This window comes from Dipodomys ordii, unplaced genomic scaffold (assembly GCF_000151885.1).
Source record: "Dipodomys ordii isolate 6190 unplaced genomic scaffold, Dord_2.0 Scaffold9, whole genome shotgun sequence".
Classification (NCBI taxonomy): Eukaryota; Metazoa; Chordata; class Mammalia; order Rodentia; family Heteromyidae; genus Dipodomys; species Dipodomys ordii.
This window is the reverse complement of record NW_012267225.1, coordinates 8,158,373-8,177,796: the sequence shown is the minus strand read 5'-3', so window position 1 is coordinate 8,177,796 and position 19,424 is coordinate 8,158,373. Positions and strand designations below refer to the sequence as shown.

Here is a 19,424-nt window from a genome sequence, read left to right as displayed (position 1 = left end):
CAGATCTCAGCCTCCTGAGTAGCTAGGATTACAGGCTTGAGCAACCAGTGCCAGCTCTGAGCTGCTTTTATTCAAGGCTAGCATTCTACCACTTGAGCCACAGTGCCACTTTTGGCTTTTTCTGTTTTTGTGGTGCTGAGGAATCGAACCTAGGGCTTCATGAATGCTAAGCAAGCACTCCAACACTAAGTCACCTTCCCAGCCCCAGATATGCTTATTTTGCTGACTAGTTGTATCTTAGATCTTCAGGAAATGTAGAAAGGAACAGTTTCTGTGATGAATTGGGTTTTGTGAATTTGGGATTTAGCTGAAATTCCCTGAACCCTTTCTTAAACACAGGACTTCGCTGTGGATGGCCTGGTCAACGTGGTCGGGGGGTGCTGCGGGACCACACCAGATCACATCAGGTAATCCACCTTACTTTACTCTCCTGCCCTTCCCCCACCATGTCTTAGAATGTGACTGTTGGGCACCTAGGGCATTTCAGGTAAAAAGAGTCTGTCCTTGCTTTATGTGACTGGTGTCTTTGAAAGCCGGGACACAGTGCACACACAGGGGAGGGCACCCAGAGACCCGGGAGAGGTCAGCAGTCCCTCAGCCATGAGAAGGCCTTGAGGAAATGAACTTCAAGAAGTCTCTATACTTCTTAAGGGCCCAGCTTAAGTCCCACTGTTCTCAACAGCTGCTATGTCCCGTGGGTGTTATGGGCCTCCATTGAAAGGAGGACCAGGTGGTGAGGCGATGAGATGACGAGCGTGTCAGGGTGCAGAGGAGGGCCCTGCCTGGTCCCGTGTACTCATTGTGCATGCTGGTGAGCCAGCGTGGCAAGCAAAGACACGATCGCTGCATGGAGTGTTCGTTCCTTCCATGGTGTGCCTTAGAGATTGCAATCGGTGCGCTGGAGTACAGCGATGACTTCCTGTGCTGTGCTCTCCCCTCATGCACACCATCACACACTGTTCTCATCTCCTGATAGTTCATTGCTTTTATTGACTTCCGTGCTAATAAACAGTTCTTGTGGTGCTGGAGTGGGCCCCGTGTCTCATGCATCCTGAGCACATGTTCTATCTACCACTGAGCTACACCTTCAGACCCAATTTCAGATAATGGTTTTTATTGTTATAAAGATGATGTTCAGAGAGGTTACAGTTATGTAAATCAGGTAATGAGTATGTTTCCTTTTGGACAGTGTCACCCCTCCCCTTAACTCTCACCCAGTTTTTCCCTCCCTTTAGCCCTAATTTTTTTGTTGTTGTTGTTAGTCCTGGGTTTTGAACTCAGGGGCTAGGCACTATCCCTGAGCTTTTGTGCTCAAGGCTAGCACTCTACTGCTTGAGCCACAGTTTCACTTCTGGCTTTTTGGTGGTTAATTGGAGATATGAGTCTCATGGACTTACCTGCCCAGGCTGGCTTGTAACTGTGATCCTTAGATTTCAGTCTCCTGAGTAGCTAGGATTACGGGTGTGAGCCATCAGCCTGTTTGTTATATTTTTATCTATCTACATATTTGTGTTTTTGCTTAGATGTTCACTTAGGAGGTGTAGATTGAGCACTGGTTACTGGTCCTGATACCTTTAGTAGTGTAGGCAAGTTTTTCCTGGTTCATCATTAAAGCTGGTAAGGTGAAAGAGAATGAAGGGCCCTGGCCAGCCTTCTTGCCTATGTTCTCCTCGAGGGTGACATCCTTTTTTTGATTCAGCTGTTGATTGGCTGCTGGAAATACTCTGTGTGTGGATTTGAAGCATATGAATGTCTGTGGGTCTGAGGAGGGGAGGTTTGAGTTTGCTTTCGTAGACCTTTTCATAGACATAGCTTCAGAAATAGAAACAAGGCAGCCAGTACATGCCTGGCCACCAGCCGGCTCTTCAAAGTTCAGGTTCATGAGAAAACCAAAAGGTGGCCGGGCGCCGGTGGCTCATACCTGTAATCCTAGCTACTCAGGAGGCTGAGATCTGAAGATCGCAGTTCAATGCCAGCCCGGGCAGGAAAGTCCTTGAGACTCTTATCTCCAATAAAAACCACTAGAAAACCGGAAGTGGCGCTGTAGCTCAAGCGGTAGAGCACTCACCTTGAGCTGAAGAGCACAGGGACAGCGCCCAGCCCAGAGTTCAAGCCTCACCACCGACCAAAACCAAAAAACAAAAAGGTGTAATTGCTACAGCACATATGCAAGTAGGTATGTGCATGCTTAATGTTAACATAGACTTTATTTCATAGCTGGAAATTAATTAAATTTATTTCATTCTGAATTAATGAATATAATGTTTTCTGTTTTAACTTAGGGAAATTGCTGAAGCTGTGAAAAATTGTAAGCCTCGAGTCCCCCCTGCTGTGGTTTTTGAAGAACATATGTTACTGGCTGGTAAGTCTTGAAGATGGAGTGGTTATGATTTTGGAAGCCATTTGTACAATGTATTGGTATGTTGATTCTAAGCAATGTTTGTGCCAAGCTTCATGGTTCCTTGATCAAAGAGGAGTATATGTTTTTCGTGGCCCTTACCTGAGTTCTAGGGAAGCGCTGCCTCTCCAGGGCAGGAATGGTTCAGGCGCTTTAGGGTAGAAGTGGGTGGTTGGAACAGGGAGTGGCTGGTCACAGTCAGGAGCCGTGTCTTGTCTGTCCTGCACTCACACGCCTGGCCAGGCCTAAATATTTTGAATTGTCAGGCTGAGTTTAGTTACTGGACTTTGCAAATTGCCAAGGCCCTGTGCTTGGTAACGGTAGGAACATCTTTCTGGAAGTTTCATTTGCTTCCAAAACATGATTGTCACCTTCTGTTTGCCATATGTTTTGGACTTCACAAAGAGTTGTATTTACTTCTGTTTGTTTTTCAACAATTCTGTGAGTAGCCTTCTTTTTCAGCATGTGTCTTGATATTCAAGGAATGTTATTAAAATCCATCTTTTCCCAACTGTTAGAAAAATAATTTTACACTTTCATATTTTTACCACTACACATTAGTGAAGTAGTAAATAGTTTAGGCAAAAGTAGGATTTTTTTTTTAGGAAAAATTATTGTTAACACATGGAGGGACTCTTATAGCATGGTTTAACAGCTTTCTACATTGAAATAATTGCTTCTACTGTTATCATAAGAAAGACAAAATAAAATACAAGTTGCAGCCAGAGTTCACTCCTGTGAAGTCAGTGAACGTGTGTCTTTAGGCTAGCCTTTTTTTCTTTTGCTGCTACATGAGTCAGAGTGACACTAGGAACAGTGAGGTTTATAGTTTGTGATGGGTTCGTTGGCTTGAGAGCAGCAGGCAGGCAGGTTTACTTCACCTCTGGAGTAGCTGAATGGATGCATATAACGAAGTATCCAGCCTTTGCCAGAATCAGAACAAGACAGATATTGACATAGGACATTTTAGAGTTGTATGTGTGTGAGCATCGGTACTGGTGTTTGAACTTGGGCTTATTACTCCTGCTTGGCTTTTACTTGAGCTATGCCTCCAGTTCTTTTTGCTGGTTATTTGGAGATTACAAGTCTCAAGGTTTTTATCTTCCTTGTCTAGCTTAGAACTTGGATCCTCAGATCTCAGTCTTCCGAGATTACTACCTAGGATTATAGATGTGAACTACTGTGCTCAGTTTTCACACACTATTTCTAAATTTCTGCAGTGGTCACCTTCTATTAAAATTTGAATGATACACAGCTCACTTTCTGAGCTGAGCTTTGTACCATTTGTTTTATAGATGATAAACTTCAGGAGGCACTGCCTTTCCTTGATTTTCCATTCATGACTAGATGAGAAGCACTAAATGAGGTGCTGTTCAGCAAGGTTGACATCCCTGAAGGAGGAGGACTATCTTGAGACTTGCTGGGTCTCTGAGGATCATTACCAATGGGAAGAGAAATCCAAAGTCAGACCATAGCAGTGATTGTCTTGTGGCAGTGAATAAATGGCCTGGGATAGTTCTCTAATCACCCAGCAGCTTCTACTAATTGTTTTCTTCTTATATCTGATAATTTCAGCCACTGCTTTGGTAAAGGACTCGACAGCCCTTTTATTAACAACATTCTAGTTGCTGGTGCTAATGTTGTGCTCATTATCACCCAGATAATTGTACAATAGCAATATGTGGCAGGTCATTCCTGTCCCTGCTTTGTAAGCTTAGAGGCTGCACGTGTGGGAGTGGCCTCAGGTGTACAGTCAAGTAAGTGATCCCAACCCAGGGTTGGCTGTCCACAGAGCCTGCACAGAGCCTGCACACAGCCATCTAGTGAGACGAAAAATAACAAGTAGGACAGAAGCAGTTCAGAGCCTTTTACTTACTGCTGGAATGTGTCCCCATGGATGAGCTGATACTTGCCCTGGAAGTAGCCTGTCCTGGAGCAGATCTGGTGACAGTGCTCAATGCCGAGTGGCTTGCTTGGGCAGCTCCTTAGTGGAGTAATTCCTGTCTCTACTTGGGTCCTTCCTCACGTGAGCCTTGTTGGTCATGGGTTCTTGATGTGGATCAAAGAAGGAGATGAAAAAAAAAAGGAGATGATAATACTCTAAAAGTGCTGAGTGAACTTGTTCCTTCCAGCCTTACACTGATGTCTGGGCAGACACCTGTGGAACAATCCTCTATTTTACTACTACTACTATTACTACTGCTGCTGCTGCTGCTGTTACTTTTGGTGACAGGGTTTTACTGTGTGACTCAGGCTAGCCTGAAACTTGAGAACTTGAGATCCTCCTGCCTTGCTTCCTGAATGCTGGGATTATAGGCATGTGCCACCATGCCTACCATTTATGATTTTGACTTTCTTTAAGGTTTGTGCACAGTCTCAGTTTAATAAGAATGTATGATAACTCTACTTTCTCAGAGATGGTTTGGTTCAATAGAGGTATTTGTAGCACAAAGCCCTGAAACATTCCGTCTTTTGGGAATTCTGTTTAAAAATATAGCTATATCAAGAAGCTTTTGCTACATTTGAGTCTCCCTAAGAAAGATATGTTTCCATATTAGCTATCTTGTCTCTCTGCTCAGATGAGCTTTGGCACAGAAATAAAAAGAAACTTCTTTATTTTTATTAATTTTAGAACTCAGGCCCTTGGGCTTGCTAGGCAAGCAATCTGCCACTGGATCCATGCGTCTAGTTCAGCAACTTTCTTTTACTGAAAATATTTGTGTCTGTCTTATGTCATCCATATGCTTTTTCAGGAAAATTTCAAAATGCTTCTCCTTTTAAGGTCTAGAACCCTTCAGGATCGGACCCTACACCAACTTCGTTAACATTGGTGAGCGCTGTAACGTGGCAGGATCCAGGAAGTTTGCTAAACTCATCATGGCAGGAAACTATGAAGTGAGCATCTTCATAACACCCCAGAGGCGGCTGCTCTCTGCTCTGGGTGGACAGTACATGTGTCACTGAGTGGCTCACTGCCCTTTGGCAGTGCCGTTAGCAGGGCTGCTAGGGAGTGTGTAAAGATGGCAGCAGGTTTGGGCTGGTTGGAGGGTGAAGCTTGGAAAAACTGAAGCTGTTCTTGTCAGTATTTGTCAAAGAGTACTGCATTTGGGGCATGAAGTGGGATGGGAGGGAGGGATCAGTTGAGAAGTAAGTTTAAGTACCTGAGAATAGCTTTTACTCTGGCTTCTCAGAAAAGGAAACAAGAAAGTCAAGAAAGTTCCTGTTGAGTTCCTCCTGACCATATCAAATGCCAAATGATGACATAGTACTCTATAGGAGGTAGACTAAAACCAACAAGTAGACATATGTGCCTTGGGAAGTAGTTGTGATAATTTCAGCCAGGTATTTTTAACCTTATAGCAGATGAGCAAAATTTAATCCACATAGTGACTGTCAAAGACATCTGAATAGATGTAATTGTTTTGCAAATATGAAGTTAAAAATGGAAGAACTTGGTTTGAGTTTTAGTATTTATATTATTTTATTATTATATATTAGAAGGTTATTTTGTCAACCTATTCTTCTTACTTTAAGGTTACATAATCTTTAAGAAATTAGCCGTGTGCTGGTGGCTCACGCCTGTAATCCTAGCTACTTAGGAGACTGAGATCTGAGGATCACATTTCAAAGCCAGTCTGGGCAGGAAAGTCCGTGAGACTCTAATCTCTAATAAACCACTAGAAAACCGGAAGTGGCACCGTGGCTCAAGCGGTGGAGTACTCGCCTTGTGCTGAAGAGCGCAGGGACAGCGCCCAGGCCCAGAGTTCAAGCCCCATGACTGACCAAAAGAAAAAAAAGAAATGCATTTTCTGGAAACCAGTGTCACAGCAGATTGAGTTTGCAGTTTGAACCTGCTGATGACTGTCCTGGTGTTGTCTCTTGCTTCTTAGTGCAGAGCCTAGTTCCCCAGTTTACTTCCTTCCTCCTTAGTACTGCTCTTTGTTGCCCTATGCTTCCATCATAGTTGGTCTCTAGCTAAAAGTTTATAGGGCAGCTTATTTGTCATTTAGTTTACAGTCTACAGTCTTACAGTTGTCAACCTGCCCTTTCCCCGTAGTCTTAGAGCCTTCCTATCCTGGCCTGTCATCTGAGCTTTGTGGAGCTTTTCTTTTGCCACCATGTGTTGGCTTATTTACTCCCTTCTGAAGTGCTAAGGTAATATACAGAATGCCTAGTTATATGGCGTTCTGCAGTGAGTGTTTCTACTTGTGTTTCAATCCTCAGCCTGTTCTATAGTGTTCCTCTCAGCTCTCAATTTGATGGGTTTGACACTGAGGGCAGAGATCATTTTAGGAAGAAGCTAACTGGTGGAAGTCATGCATTTAATGAGCTATTTCTATGTGCTCATCACTGCAGTCCTGCAAATTGGTGCTGCTTGCTGTTCCCCAGTGTATGAATGGGGCCATGGAAGCTTGTTTCACAGCCAGCAAGTGACAGAACCAAGCAGATCGAGCTGAAGCCCTTAACCACCTGCTGTCTGCCTGGCAGACACAGTAGAGGCAGGAGGAACAAGGTGTGTGTGAGGGTGCTCAGTGGATCTAGCTTTCCCTACTCTGGATCCTTTGAGGCGTGATGGTTTCATGACAAGATCACTGGCCTGTAAACAGTTCCAGTCCTGACTTCTTGCTCGACTTCTGCATCTTTAAAGATACCATGACGTGTCTCTTGAGCTTGTGTCAAGGGCAAACACCTTTGATCTGTTCTCCAGCAGTGCCCATACACCAGCTCAGGTCTTGGCTTTGTTTTCCAGGTTGTTTGCCCTCTGTTGCCTCCCTTGCTTCTCATCTGTCTTTCCTCCTGTCTCCCCCCCACTGGCTGGCTTTCTCCACCACTTCATAGACAACTTTCATGTTTCTGGGTGTTTATATAATCTCGGTATCTAAACATCACAGGCAGAAAGTCTGTCAATCAGGAAGTATCCTTGAACACACAGATATTTTGCATAGCATTGTTGAGAGTAGGAACTTAGTAAGACCTCTTTCTTGGTTTCTAAGCACAATAAGTCTATTTTAGGAGTACTCAGAAAGTACAGCAGGAAGTGACAGGGTAATCATGTGACAATGAGGTCCACAGGCCACAGAGCTCATTCTGTTCTTGGACGGTCACAGTACATGTGTATTCAAGGATTTGAACAGCCTTCCAGTATAAAGATGTGCTGAAATATATTTATCTCACTTGCATGTAATGCCTCTCAAGAGCCTGTGATAAACGCTTTGTACATTTTGGCAAGCATCGAGAAGTTAGAGTTTTGGATGGGTTCTCTGAGGACCTTGCTGGAAGCGGGTAGGACTTTGGCTGGGTGTAAACCAGAGTGGAAGGGAAAAGAGATTTTGTTGCCAACAGCGGCACCAAGTGGGGGCAGTGGGAAGTGCAGCTGGGTGGGAGGTGGGGCCATCTCAGAAGGGTTTGACCACTAGGTGGAGAGTTTAGGGTCTTTGTTAGAAAGCTGCCTTGGTTGATTCCTGGTAGCAAAATAATGTGGGGAGGAGTTGTGTGAGGAAGATTACTTGGTGGTAGTGTGCTCAGACTCAGGTTGCCTGGGTGGTTTGCAGTTAGAAACAGCTGCCGGGTGGTGTGAATTTGCTTTTGTTGGCCTGCTCAGGGTCACCATCACCTAACTATGCTTCTCTGTCTCTTCTTCTTCAGGAAGCCCTGACTGTTGCCAAAGCGCAGGTAGAAATGGGAGCCCAGGTGCTGGACATCAACATGGACGATGGCATGCTGGACGGGCCAAGTGCAATGACCAGATTTTGCAACTTCATTGCTTCTGAGCCTGACATTGCCAAGGTTGTGCAGAATTTCTGCTCCTCGAGGGCGTTTGTGCTGACATCCATGGAGCTTTGCCAGTTGTCTCATAGATCTCTCTACTCATGAACCAGTCATCTATTTTCTTACATTGATTGTCAGCTTTTCTTGACTAATGCTCACATTTTTTAAATAAGCCTGATTTTTGGACATCCATGGCTGGGCAAGCCTGTTTCCAAGGCTCTAGGAATGGGATTCCCCATGTGTGTGGACAGGCTGGAGCCACTTTCCACGTGCTGGAGGATCTCTGACCTGTTCCTGCCATGCAAACCTTGTTTGCCGCAGCCATGGTATGCAGCGTGCCCTCGCTGCGGGAAGGGATCTGTTAGGCATGCTGAAACAGCAGCATAGAATACTATTGTATCAACTTCTACATGTGTTCTTTAAGCTTGTTTTTATGTTAGTGTTTTAAGAAGTTTAGAGCGTTCTGAAAGTTTTAAAAATATCACCTCCTCTGCCATTAAATCTGATGAGAAGAGAGTTTTGAAGTTTGGCTTTTTTTTTTTTTTTAAGAATTTTCGGTGTTCTAAGATTTTCATTTCTCAGCTTGGGCTGTCAGCAAATGCTAAAGTTAAAATTGCATTTTACCCTCCTTCCATTGAGAGATTAAATTCCTTCCTAAAAAGCCTTAGCATTTCCCATAGTAAACTGAGACTTTCAGGCATGAAGCCGCTTAGTGTCAGTGAGGTGCTGGTGGTTCATGTTTGTGATCTCACCTGCCCAGGAGGCTGAGAGCTCAGTAATCTGATTCAAAAACAGTCTGGACAGAAAAGTCCTTGAGATTCTTATTTCCAATTAATAGCAAAAAGCTGGAAGTGGAAGTGTGGCTTAAGTAGTAGAATGTCAGCCTTGAGCAAAAAAGCTAAAGGAGAATTCTTTTTTATTTTTTTTATTTTTATTTTTAAAAGAATTCTTTGGGCCTGATTTCAAGCTCCAGTACTGCCACATGCATGCGCGTGCTTGCGCGCATGCACACACATACACACATACACAAGCTTAGTGGCCTGTTCAGAGTCCATCTGTCTTGAGTCAGAGGCAGAGCCAGTTGTCAGCTTTGGGCAGAAGTCTGGCTCCCTCAGCTGGGCACATGATGAGGTTTTGACTTTCCTCAGCTCCAAAGCCGTTCAGCGGGCTGTTGTCACTTGTGAAGAACCTCCTTTAACATGAGGGATTATTACCCAGTATTCCAATCGCCACAAAGCATTTTCCCTGTCTTTCCAGGTTTTGACCTATGACTAAAATCCACTGGAGGCCAAATGTTAGCCAATGAAATAGAACAGAAAAGTGTTTTAATTAGGGCCAGGAGTGGTGATGTATGATGGGGAAGTGGAATAGAAGGATTATGTTTGGAGTAGAAGCCAGCCCAGAGCAAAGTTGGCCCAAGATCCTGTCGGAAAAGTTCTGGGGTGTGGATCAAGTGGTAGAGTGCTTACCGATCTGAGTTTCAACCCTAGTACTGCAAAATCTGAAAAAGAAAAAAGTTCTGCTAGCATATTTTCACCAGTGTGGTTGGGACACCACACACGATTAGCAGGCCCTTGAAAACATTGCCCTGGTAGCACCATTGCTTTTGACTCTCTCTAGCGAATCTCTATTATTGGCATGCTAAGAAAAAGCAAAATTAGCAGAGTCCTTCCTCTTTTTTTTTTTTTTTTTTTTTTGGGGGGATGGCTTAGGGAATTGATAACCCACCCAGTTAAGTATCTCCAGCACTGGGAAATGTCCCAGAATTCTCCCCTTCAGCCTCCTTTGTGGGCAGACAGAGTTTAGAGTCTGGGAAGTATGTTTTCATGACAGTCTGTACCTAGTATTCATTCTGTACCTAGTATTCTTGAAGGTACTATACTTACATTGTTACTTGTCTAATCATTTATCATTTTAAGCTTGGTAAAGCTGGTAGCCTGTCTGTCTTATCATTGTCCCAACATGGAACCCAACATGGTAGTCAGCTATTGAGTCCCTAAACAGTGGGGCCTAGGTTAGCTGCCTGTTTCCTTTGCATGGATGAAACCTTCCCTTGTACCTTTCTTGGAACAGGGTATTAATTAGAAAGGAACCTGTTCTCTTCTGTACATCCAGTGTTGTCCTTCAGTTATACCCATTTGTTGAGATCCAATTCTCCATTGCAATAATGAAATTCATCTTTTCCCCACTGAAGAATTTTATTTTGTGAAGGGGAGACTGGGTTTGAATGAGTTGGCTGGAGGGCTGTTCCCAAAGGGGTTGGCTGAGCCCAGGGATATCTTGTTTGAGGTGTTTGCCTTGGAGTTTAGGTACTTTGAAGTGTAAACTAGGAGGGAAGCTGACCTGATCATTCTGATTGCATTCTGGGTTTTGAATAGCAAATGCTCCTTGGGCATGTGTTCTCTGGTAAGCTTTACCTACTTTAGGCTTTAAGCTTAAACAAGTAAAGTCCTATCTCTCAACACACTGTGGGTGTTTGTTTATTGTTTCTCTAAAGAAGAAACACCACGTGTTTCAGAGTCCTTGGGAGTGGGAGCATACTTGTGACCGAACTGTGGACTTCTTGCCTTTCTTTCTCAGGTCCCCTTGTGCATCGACTCGTCCAATTTTGGGGTGATTGAAGCGGGACTGAAGTGCTGCCAAGGGAAGTGTATCGTCAACAGCATTAGTCTGAAGGAAGGAGAGGATGACTTCCTGGAGAAGGCCAGGAAGATCAAGAAGTTCGGAGCTGCTGTGGTGATCATGGCTTTTGATGAACAAGGACAGGTGAGTCATTTCTGCTGGCCTAGCTCCATTGGGGAGTCAGAGAAAAGGAAGTCTGACTGATGTAGACACACACACACACACACACACACACACACACACACACACACACACACACACACACGATATATAGCATTGTAGATGTGTTGTTGTTGTCTTTATAGCAACAGAGAAAGGCTAGATTATTCAATAAATGCTATTGGGACAATTGATGATGCATGTAGAAGAAAATGAGCCCGGTTTAACCCATTTTGTGCTGCTTTCCTGAACAGCACAGATATAGTCATTTATAAACACTAGAGGTTTGTTTGGCTGAGTTGGGGAAGCTGGGAAGATTGAGGGACCACATCTGCTGAGTGGAGGCTCAAAGAGAAGGTGAGATAGAATGAGAGCAAGTGGCCTTTCATAACAAACTACTCTTGAGCTAATGAACCCTTTCTCTGATGACATTAATCCATTTGTGAGGGAAGAGCCCTCATAAATTACACAAATTACTCAGTCTAATTAGTATCTCAGTACTAGCCCCGGACTGCCATATACTGAAACAAAGTCTACTCAGTTGAAGATTTAAATGTAAAAAATTCTAAAGATATAGGAAAAAAGGTTATAGATCTGTTGAGGTGAAAATATGAAACTTTATGTGGTAAACAGGTGGAACTGTGGCTGTGTTTGTAATAGGCAGAGTTTTTATAAGTCAGAGGGAATCCTGAGATCTAATAATCTCAGTTCAAAGCCAGCTCTGGCAGAAAAGTCCCTGAGACTTATTTACAATTAAACACCAAAAAGCCAAAAGCGGAGCTGTGGCTCAAGTAGTAGAGTAGCAGCTTTGAGTAAAAAACTAAGAGATAGCACCCAGATCCCGAGTTCAAGCCTTAGTATTGATGTTGCACATGTATGCATGTGTACGCACACACACACACACACCTGTACCCACAGAAACACACACAAAGAATGGATAAGGGGAATGGACAAGCAGTTTATAGGAAAAGGAGAACAATTAGGCGTAAACTTATGAGACGATTCTGTTTTGTAATGATTTCAGCCAAAAGGAAACTAAAGCATCAATGAGATTAGTTTCCTTCATCAAACAAAAAACTGTCTACTTATAAATGGCAAGTGTCGCCGGGCGCTGGTGGCTCACGCCTGTAATCCTAGCTACTCAGGAGGCTGAGATCTGAGGATTGCGGTTCAAAGCCAGCCCGGGCAAAACCGGAAGTGGCGCTGTAGCTCAAGTGGTAGAGCACTCGCCTTGAGCTGAAGAGCTGAGGGACAGCGCCCAGGCCCAGAGTTCAAGCCCCACGACCGACAAAAAAAAAAGAAAAAAATGGCAAGTGTCATCTCTGTCAGGGAGGCAGGGGCCCTCGGGAAGCTTCAGGGACTGGGACGTAAGCTGCTGCATCTGTGGTAACACAGGTTCCCTGGGCAGAAACTGGTTTGAAGATAGAATCCCCTTACTGAGAACTGCTGTGTGTAGATGCTTTGTGAAGCAGTACAAGCTGACAGGGGAGGAGCCCAGGCCCAAGGGAGCCCTGGGGAGGGGCCCAGAGAGCAGTCATGCTCTGCGGCTGGGAGAGGGTTAGACAGTGTCAGCGGCAGCCTGTTTGATAGGAGGGAGTCAGAACAAACTTCACAGAGAAGGATGCAATCAGCTGTTTAAAGAGCTGCGTTAGATCAAGTGGAATGAGATGGAGAATTTACCAGTGGATTTACATAGTGTCATTTGGGAGCTTGCTGTCTTGTTTCCTAGGAGATGATAGCTTTGCTGGAGCAGGTTCAAGAGAGGCTAGGAAAAGAACTGAAGTGGCAGGTGTAAAGACTTGCTGAAAGGGGAGCAGAGAAATAGGATAGAACGCAGGGTGGGGGCCTTTACGGTTAAGGAAGGGTACACATGTATATGTTATATGACTGTTTGTGTGAGCTGATGGGAAGTGATGCGGGCATTGATGCAGGAAAGCAGAGGGGGTGTTGGCTGGAGCTATGACCTTGTCAGTTGGGAGAGCAGTGAGCGTCCTAGCAGACCAGGGACTCTGAGTCAGGAGGAGGCAGGGAAGAGCACACATCTTTATGCTTGCTGGTTGATGGATAGTGGGAGCCAGATTGAAGATTTTTCTCTATGGCAGGAAGCAAGGTGTGGAAATGGGGTGTGGTATGCTTTGCTGGTCTTTCCCTTCCCCTCCTTTCCTTTCCTCTCCCCTTCCCTCTTTCCCCTTTATATTTCTTCTCCGCTTTGTATTCATTTTGGTATTAACATGGTTTCAACTCAGAGCTTTGTTCCTGCTAGGCAGATGTTATACTCCCACAGTCATAGTGCCAGCCATTTTTGCTCTGGTCATTTTTGAGAGTAGGGTCTCATTTTTTACCCAGGTTGGTCATGATCCTCCTATTTACACTTTTCTCCATAGCTGGAATGACAGGCACACATCACCACTTTCAGCCATTTCTATTGAGATGGAATCTTCAGAAGTTTTTTGTTCTGGTTGGCCTGGAATTGAGATCATTCCGATCTCAGCTTCCCACTGAGCTAGGGTGGGAGCACTGGCCACCTCGCCTAGCTAGAAGCCATGAATACACATTTATATGTGCATGAAATGTGATTGTTACACAGGGAGCACAATTGTTGTTGATGAAAGTAGAGATCTTTAAGCTGATTGTTCCTCTGATAATCTGATAGATATTTTTGAGGTTTGACATTTGGATTTCTATGACATCCTAGCATTGAGATTTGAGTAAAATGAGCTCTGCTACATAGATAACGCTCTGTGTTTTTCTTTTCCTTAGGCAACAGAAACAGACATCAAAATTAACGTGTGTACCCGAGCCTACCATCTCCTTGTGAAGAAACTGGGCTTTAATCCAAATGACATCATCTTTGACCCTAACATCCTGACCATCGGTACAGGGATGGAGGAGCACAACCTGTATGCCATCAATTTCATCCAGGCCACACGGGTCATCAAAGTGAGTACAGTGCTTTTCCTCGCCATCCACATCATATTAGCACATGGGTCCAGTGCATGTCCAGAGCTGTTGCATGTGTTTATTCTTTTTTTGTTTTTGTTTTTCTTTTTTTTTTTGCAAGTCCTAGGGCTTGAACTCAGGGCCTGGGCGCTGTCCCTGAGCTCTTTTGATCAAGTCTAGCACTCTACCACTTTGAGCCACAGTGCCACTTCTGGTTTTTATTTTTTTTTATTTTATTTTTTTTAAACCGGTTGTGGGGCCTGAACTCTGGGCCTGGGCGCTGTCCCTCAGCTCTTCAGCTCAAGGCTAGTGCTCTACCACTTGAGCCACAGCGCCACTTCCAGCTTTTTGCTTATGTGGTGCTGAGGAATCGAACCCAGGGCCTCATGCATGCAAGGCAAGCACTCTACCACTGGGCCACCTTCCCAGCCCACCACTTCTGGTTTTTGAGTGGTTAATTAGAGATAAGAGTCTCCAGGGGACTTTTCTGTCTGGGCAGGTTTCAAACTGCCATCCTCAGATCTCAGCCTCCTGAGGAGCTAGGATTACAGATATGAGCCATTGACACCTGGCTTGTATTTATTTTTGTTTTTAGGAAATTGTTTTTCTCAAATCTAGGGAATTTATTTTATACAGTGCTTTTTTAAGTTGTGGAGTCTTAAGTTGTGGAGCATCTATAAAGCATAGATGGACTGCTTACTAAAATGTATGTTTTGGGGCTGAGAACGTGGCTTAGTGACAGAGTGCGTGCCTAACATACATGAAGGCCTGGGTTTGATTCCACAGCACCACATAACACAGAAAAAGCTGCAAGGAGTGCTTTGACTCAAGTGATAGAATGCTAGTCTTGAGCAAAAAGAAGCTCAGGGACAGTGCTGAGGCCTTGAGTTCAAGCCCCAGGACTGGCAAAAAAAAAGTATTTGTGTTCCCCAAATCTCAGAGGAGCGTGTTTATGTGCAAGGTGATGGCCCCAGGTAAGGTTGAGCCTTTTTGTTTCTGCTCGTGTTCTTTACACGCATGTCCTGGGGCCATCGCTAGTACCAGCTTCCTTTAGTTTTGATCGTGATTTCCTGTTGTTAAAAGTGGCCTTCCCTCACAGAATCAAAATGCTGCGCCACCTGGTGTTCACGGGGTAGGGAAGGCAGTGATGTGCCTGACAGCAAAGCATGACGTGTTGATAGCAGGAGTCACAGTGCTGCTGGGCCATGGATTCAGCCTTATAGGACAGAATTACCAAAGAGTAAACAAGGCCCATATTTTAGCTTAATGTCAATAGAATCATAAGGTGCGTAAGTCTTTTTTTTCCCTTAAATGCATTATGTTTTTGAGACAAGGTCTCATTTTCCAACCCAGGCTGGCCTCAAACTTGTGATCCTCCTGCCTCTCCTTAGTGCTGGGATTATAGGCACATATCTCCATTCCTGACTTCAACCTCAAGTTGAAGTCCCATCTCTGTCGTTGTAGCTTCTGTGTTCATTTTTATGAATGAATACTCTCCCCTTGCATCACCATTCCGCCGTGAACCACTGTACTGTTGATGAACTTCTGATTTGTCCCAGCTTTGGGCTTAGGTGAGCACATACTCTCTTGTTCTGTATCTCCGGTACAGACCTTTCTCCACAGCCTCTGTCCAGGAGTGGAATGTTTGGGTCAGAGTACTGGACACCGACAAACTTGTCTCCCTAAAGCTTGAGCCAGTTTGTACTCAAACCAACAGCAGTAGGTGACTGGTGTATTGTTGCTCAGGCCTGCTGATGTGTGACTTTGCTACAGGTGGCAGAAGCCTCAGCTGCCTTCTGTGTTATTGGAATTGGTCAGATCTGTAATAAACTAGAGAGTTTGCTCATTCAAACTAGGGAAGTGGTCATCGGCTAGGCCTCTCAGTGATAGGAAATGTGTGCGTGCACATGTGCAGATGCACACTGACTGATGGTGTCTGTCTCCTTTTTTTGTCACTTTTCCAGCAGCTGCTTTGTGGCACCATCTCTAAGTGTTGTACTCATCATGGTTACTGCAGAGGTAGACAGAGACAAAGTAGATTTTGTACTTTCCTGCGAGAGATTAAAGTAGAGCAGGAAAATCTGTTAATGAAGCAGTGTCTCAGCTTTCGTCTGTGTCTGGTAACAGCATGCTCTGAATTACTTGGGACTTCGATGTTTTTATTTTCCATTTGCATATGTAGTTTCAGAGGTGCAATCTATGGCCGCTTTTGGAAAAATAGAATCATTTCTGGTTTTAAATTTTTTCCAGGAAACCTTGCCTGGAGTGAGAATAAGTGGAGGTCTTTCCAACTTGTCCTTCTCCTTCCGAGGAATGGATGCCATTCGAGAGGCCATGCACAGCGTCTTTCTTTACCACGCCATCAAGGTAGGGTGGAAGCCGGCCTTTGCTGTGACTGGCTCATGGCCACTGTCTGTCACAGGCATCATTGGAGCTCCAAGCCCCACCCCTGCTCGTAGGTGATCACGTGACAGGTGTGGCTGGATGGCAGCCTGATAGGTCTTTCTGTTCAGGCATGGTGGTGAGCCCTCTCACGTTGCTTCTCTCACCCTTAGTGTGGTATGGATATGGGGATTGTGAACGCCGGCAACCTCCCTGTGTATGATGACATCCACAAGGAGCTGCTCCAGCTCTGTGAAGACCTCATCTGGAATAAAGACCCCGAGGCCACCGAGAAGCTCCTACGGTATGCCCAGGTACGAGGAGGGGCTGCTGAGGTCTCTCTTGTCTTTGACTTTTTTACTCACAGTTCCTGGGCATTTCTTGCATAATAGAAGTAAATGTCAGTTGGTTTTGGCTCACTTCAGATTTCTCCAGAGATCTCTGGCTGCTGCCGTTAGGGCCGGGAAGGAGATGAGACCAGGCAAGGATCCCTGTCTCCTTTTCTTAAATCTTCGTAGCATTTGCAAGAATGGGACAGTCTAGCATATAAGGTGGTTTCCTTCATGTAAACACACAGCCTTGCAGTTTTGTGTTTTGTTATTTTGTGCTTGGTCCTGGGGTTTGAACTCAGGGCCTAAAGTTCTGCCTCTGAGCTCTTTTGCTCGAGGCTAGCACTCTACCACTTGAGCCACGGCCCCACTTCAGGATTTTTGTGGTTAATTGGAGATAAGTCTCACAGACTTTCCTGGCCTGGCTGGCTTAGAACTACAATGCTTAGATCTCAGCCTCCTGAGTAGCTTGTATTATAGGCATGACCTACCAGCACTCGGCTTCAGGGACTTACTGAGCCCTCTGTCAAGTAGGTTATATTAGTGGAATTATGTTAACTTCTGGTAGTTGTCAACTCTGTAGTAATTCCTCAGGAGGCACTGAATTCAAGGGGCATGAAATGCAGAAAAGTGTGGGGCAAATAAGGATCAGAGAAGTTCCTGACTGATAATATAATTGAAAATTGGGGGAGAAACTCTGCCTCTGACCTTCCAAGACTCTGCTCACACTTGAAGTGTGACAGTCTGTTTTGAATCATCATTTCCCTTAACTGGTGCCCTCTGACCTGTGGAGAGTCAGTTAATTTGGAGATGATGTGCTGCTTTGTGAGGGCTTCTGTGGCAGACGCTTCTGAGGGAGGTCATGTCTCGGCACAGGAGGGAGGTGGCTGTGCCCAGCACGGGCCTTCAGTGACTGTGATCTAGGGAGCAATTGGATGCCTTTTTTCTGGGCCAGCTCTCCTGTTCCCCAGCCTTTCCTTTCTGCCCTTTGAGTTCACACTCCTCCTCTGTGTCTCTGTCTTGATTACCTGCTCGGTCTTAGTCCAATTGGCCATGAGCACAGCATGACCCCTGTGACGGAGACGCTGCTGTAGCCCAGGAGCAGCTGGGTGCTGCCAGGCCCAGATGTAAGGAGCCACAGAAGGCTCATGCCTATAATCTGAGCTGCTGAGGAGATGGAGGTTGGGAGGATTGTATTTTTATCACCCTACTTGGTGGTGATGCTTCGTCTGTGTGACCCACCTCAGCCCTCTGTAGAGTTTGCTTATGGCTTCTTTTCATTTTTATAGCTTCCACCTCCCTTCCGTGAGGGCTGAGTCTAGGAAGCCTGGCCTGTTAGGACATGGAACACCTGTCAGCTCCCACCTCCAGGCCCATGTCTGCCTCAGTTTCATTCAAGCCTGTATGTGTTTGTGGCTGACCACGATTCTGCCTGAGAGCTGTGATCACCCCACTGCTGGGTTACATCTCCTCCTGGGGTTGGCTGTCCTAGAAATGTTTTCTTCTCAGTTGTTGCATTTTAAGAAAGAAGGAGGAAAAAAGAAACCCCAACTCTTTCTAATAAAAGTGCAAATCTTTAAATATTTCTTTTCTTCTCTAAAACATTTACTGAGACTTTAATTTGTACCACTCTGTGGGGGGCTGGAAGTGTGAAAGGAGAGGAAGGAAGGTTTTTACATGCTGTGGAGCAGCTCAGTAAGTGTCCACTGAGACCCAGGTTTTGGTCCTGATTTCAACACAGACTCATGGCAAAGGAGGGAAGAAAGTCATTCAGACGGATGAGTGGCGGAGCAGCCCTGTGGAAGAGCGCCTGGAGTATGCACTGGTGAAGGTGGGTATGGGCACGCGCAGGGCGCAGGCTGCACAGAGGCTCTCCTGCCGTCTGGAGGGTTGGTGACAACAGCAGCCAGAGCAGGAGAGGCTCAGACCTCAGCCTCACCTGATTCTTGCCCCTCCCTGGTCCTGGTATCACCTGAGCCATGTCTAGAGGTGGGTAGGGTTGGGAGTTGGTGCCCAGAAATGTTAGCAAGCATCAGGCAGTGTACAGACAGCCCTGAACAGCCCATGTATGCTCAGTGCGGGCTGCAGAAATGGCCAATGGTCCGCACTGGCTCAGGTGGCAGTTTAGATTTTAGTCTCCTAGATTCAATTTCCCCATTTGTAAGTCTGGAGGATTCCAGAGTTCTTTCTGCTAACTCCTGGACCCTTTTTTTTTTTTTTTTTGCCAGTCCTGGGGCTTGAACTCAGGGCCTGGGCACTGAGCTTCTTTTGCTCAAGGCAAACACTCTACCGTTTGAGCCACAGTACCACTTCCGGCTTTTTCTGTGTGTGTTGTACTGAGGAATGGAACTCAGGGCTTCATGCATGCTAGCCAAGCATTTTACCACTAAATCACATGCCCAGCCCTCCTGGACCTTTTGAGATCTCATGATTTGCTTGATGGAGCTGGTCAGTCCCACACAGGGCTAGAGGGAGAAGGGCTGGTCACTGGAAGCCAGTGAGTCAGGGAGACGCTGTGGTTTTTGAACTTCGCTCACAGATCCCACCCATGGGTATGTGTTCTCTACCCAGTAGTGTTATCATGAGAAAACATACTGGATTTCATACGGGTGTTCATTTATTAACATGTGATCCGTTGCTGGGAGTCAGATCTTGGGTCAAGCACTTTGATCAGTGCTTACATCATACCAGCAAAGCTGGCTTAGCATTTCCATGTGTTATCTGATGCTCACGGTCAGTGGATTAGGCAGGTACGGTTTTGAATGTGAGGGAGGAAATGGAAGTCTAGTCAATCACCCAAATAAGCCGTAGTACCGAGGTTTCTA

The 19,424-nt window shown here is 45.3% G+C and overlaps 1 protein-coding gene across 2 annotated transcripts in view; it reads left to right on the top strand.

The window, feature by feature from the left end:
- Mtr (5-methyltetrahydrofolate-homocysteine methyltransferase) overlaps positions 1 to 19,424 on the top strand; it is a 63,207-nt gene that overhangs the window by 22,545 nt on the left and 21,238 nt on the right. Inside the window, exons 11-19 of one of the 2 annotated variants that reach the window (XM_013009380.1) lie at positions 340 to 407; positions 2,283 to 2,362; positions 5,181 to 5,293; positions 8,045 to 8,185; positions 10,748 to 10,933; positions 13,709 to 13,888; positions 16,139 to 16,255; positions 16,444 to 16,584; positions 18,341 to 18,430. In XM_013009380.1, coding sequence (XP_012864834.1) covers positions 340 to 407; positions 2,283 to 2,362; positions 5,181 to 5,293; positions 8,045 to 8,185; positions 10,748 to 10,933; positions 13,709 to 13,888; positions 16,139 to 16,255; positions 16,444 to 16,584; positions 18,341 to 18,430 — 1,116 coding nt within the window. Of the gene's footprint in view, positions 1 to 339; positions 408 to 2,282; positions 2,363 to 5,180; positions 5,294 to 8,044; positions 8,186 to 10,747; positions 10,934 to 13,708; positions 13,889 to 16,138; positions 16,256 to 16,443; positions 16,585 to 18,340; positions 18,431 to 19,424 lie in introns of those variants that run through there. The other variant, XM_013009381.1, reaches the window with a different exon arrangement.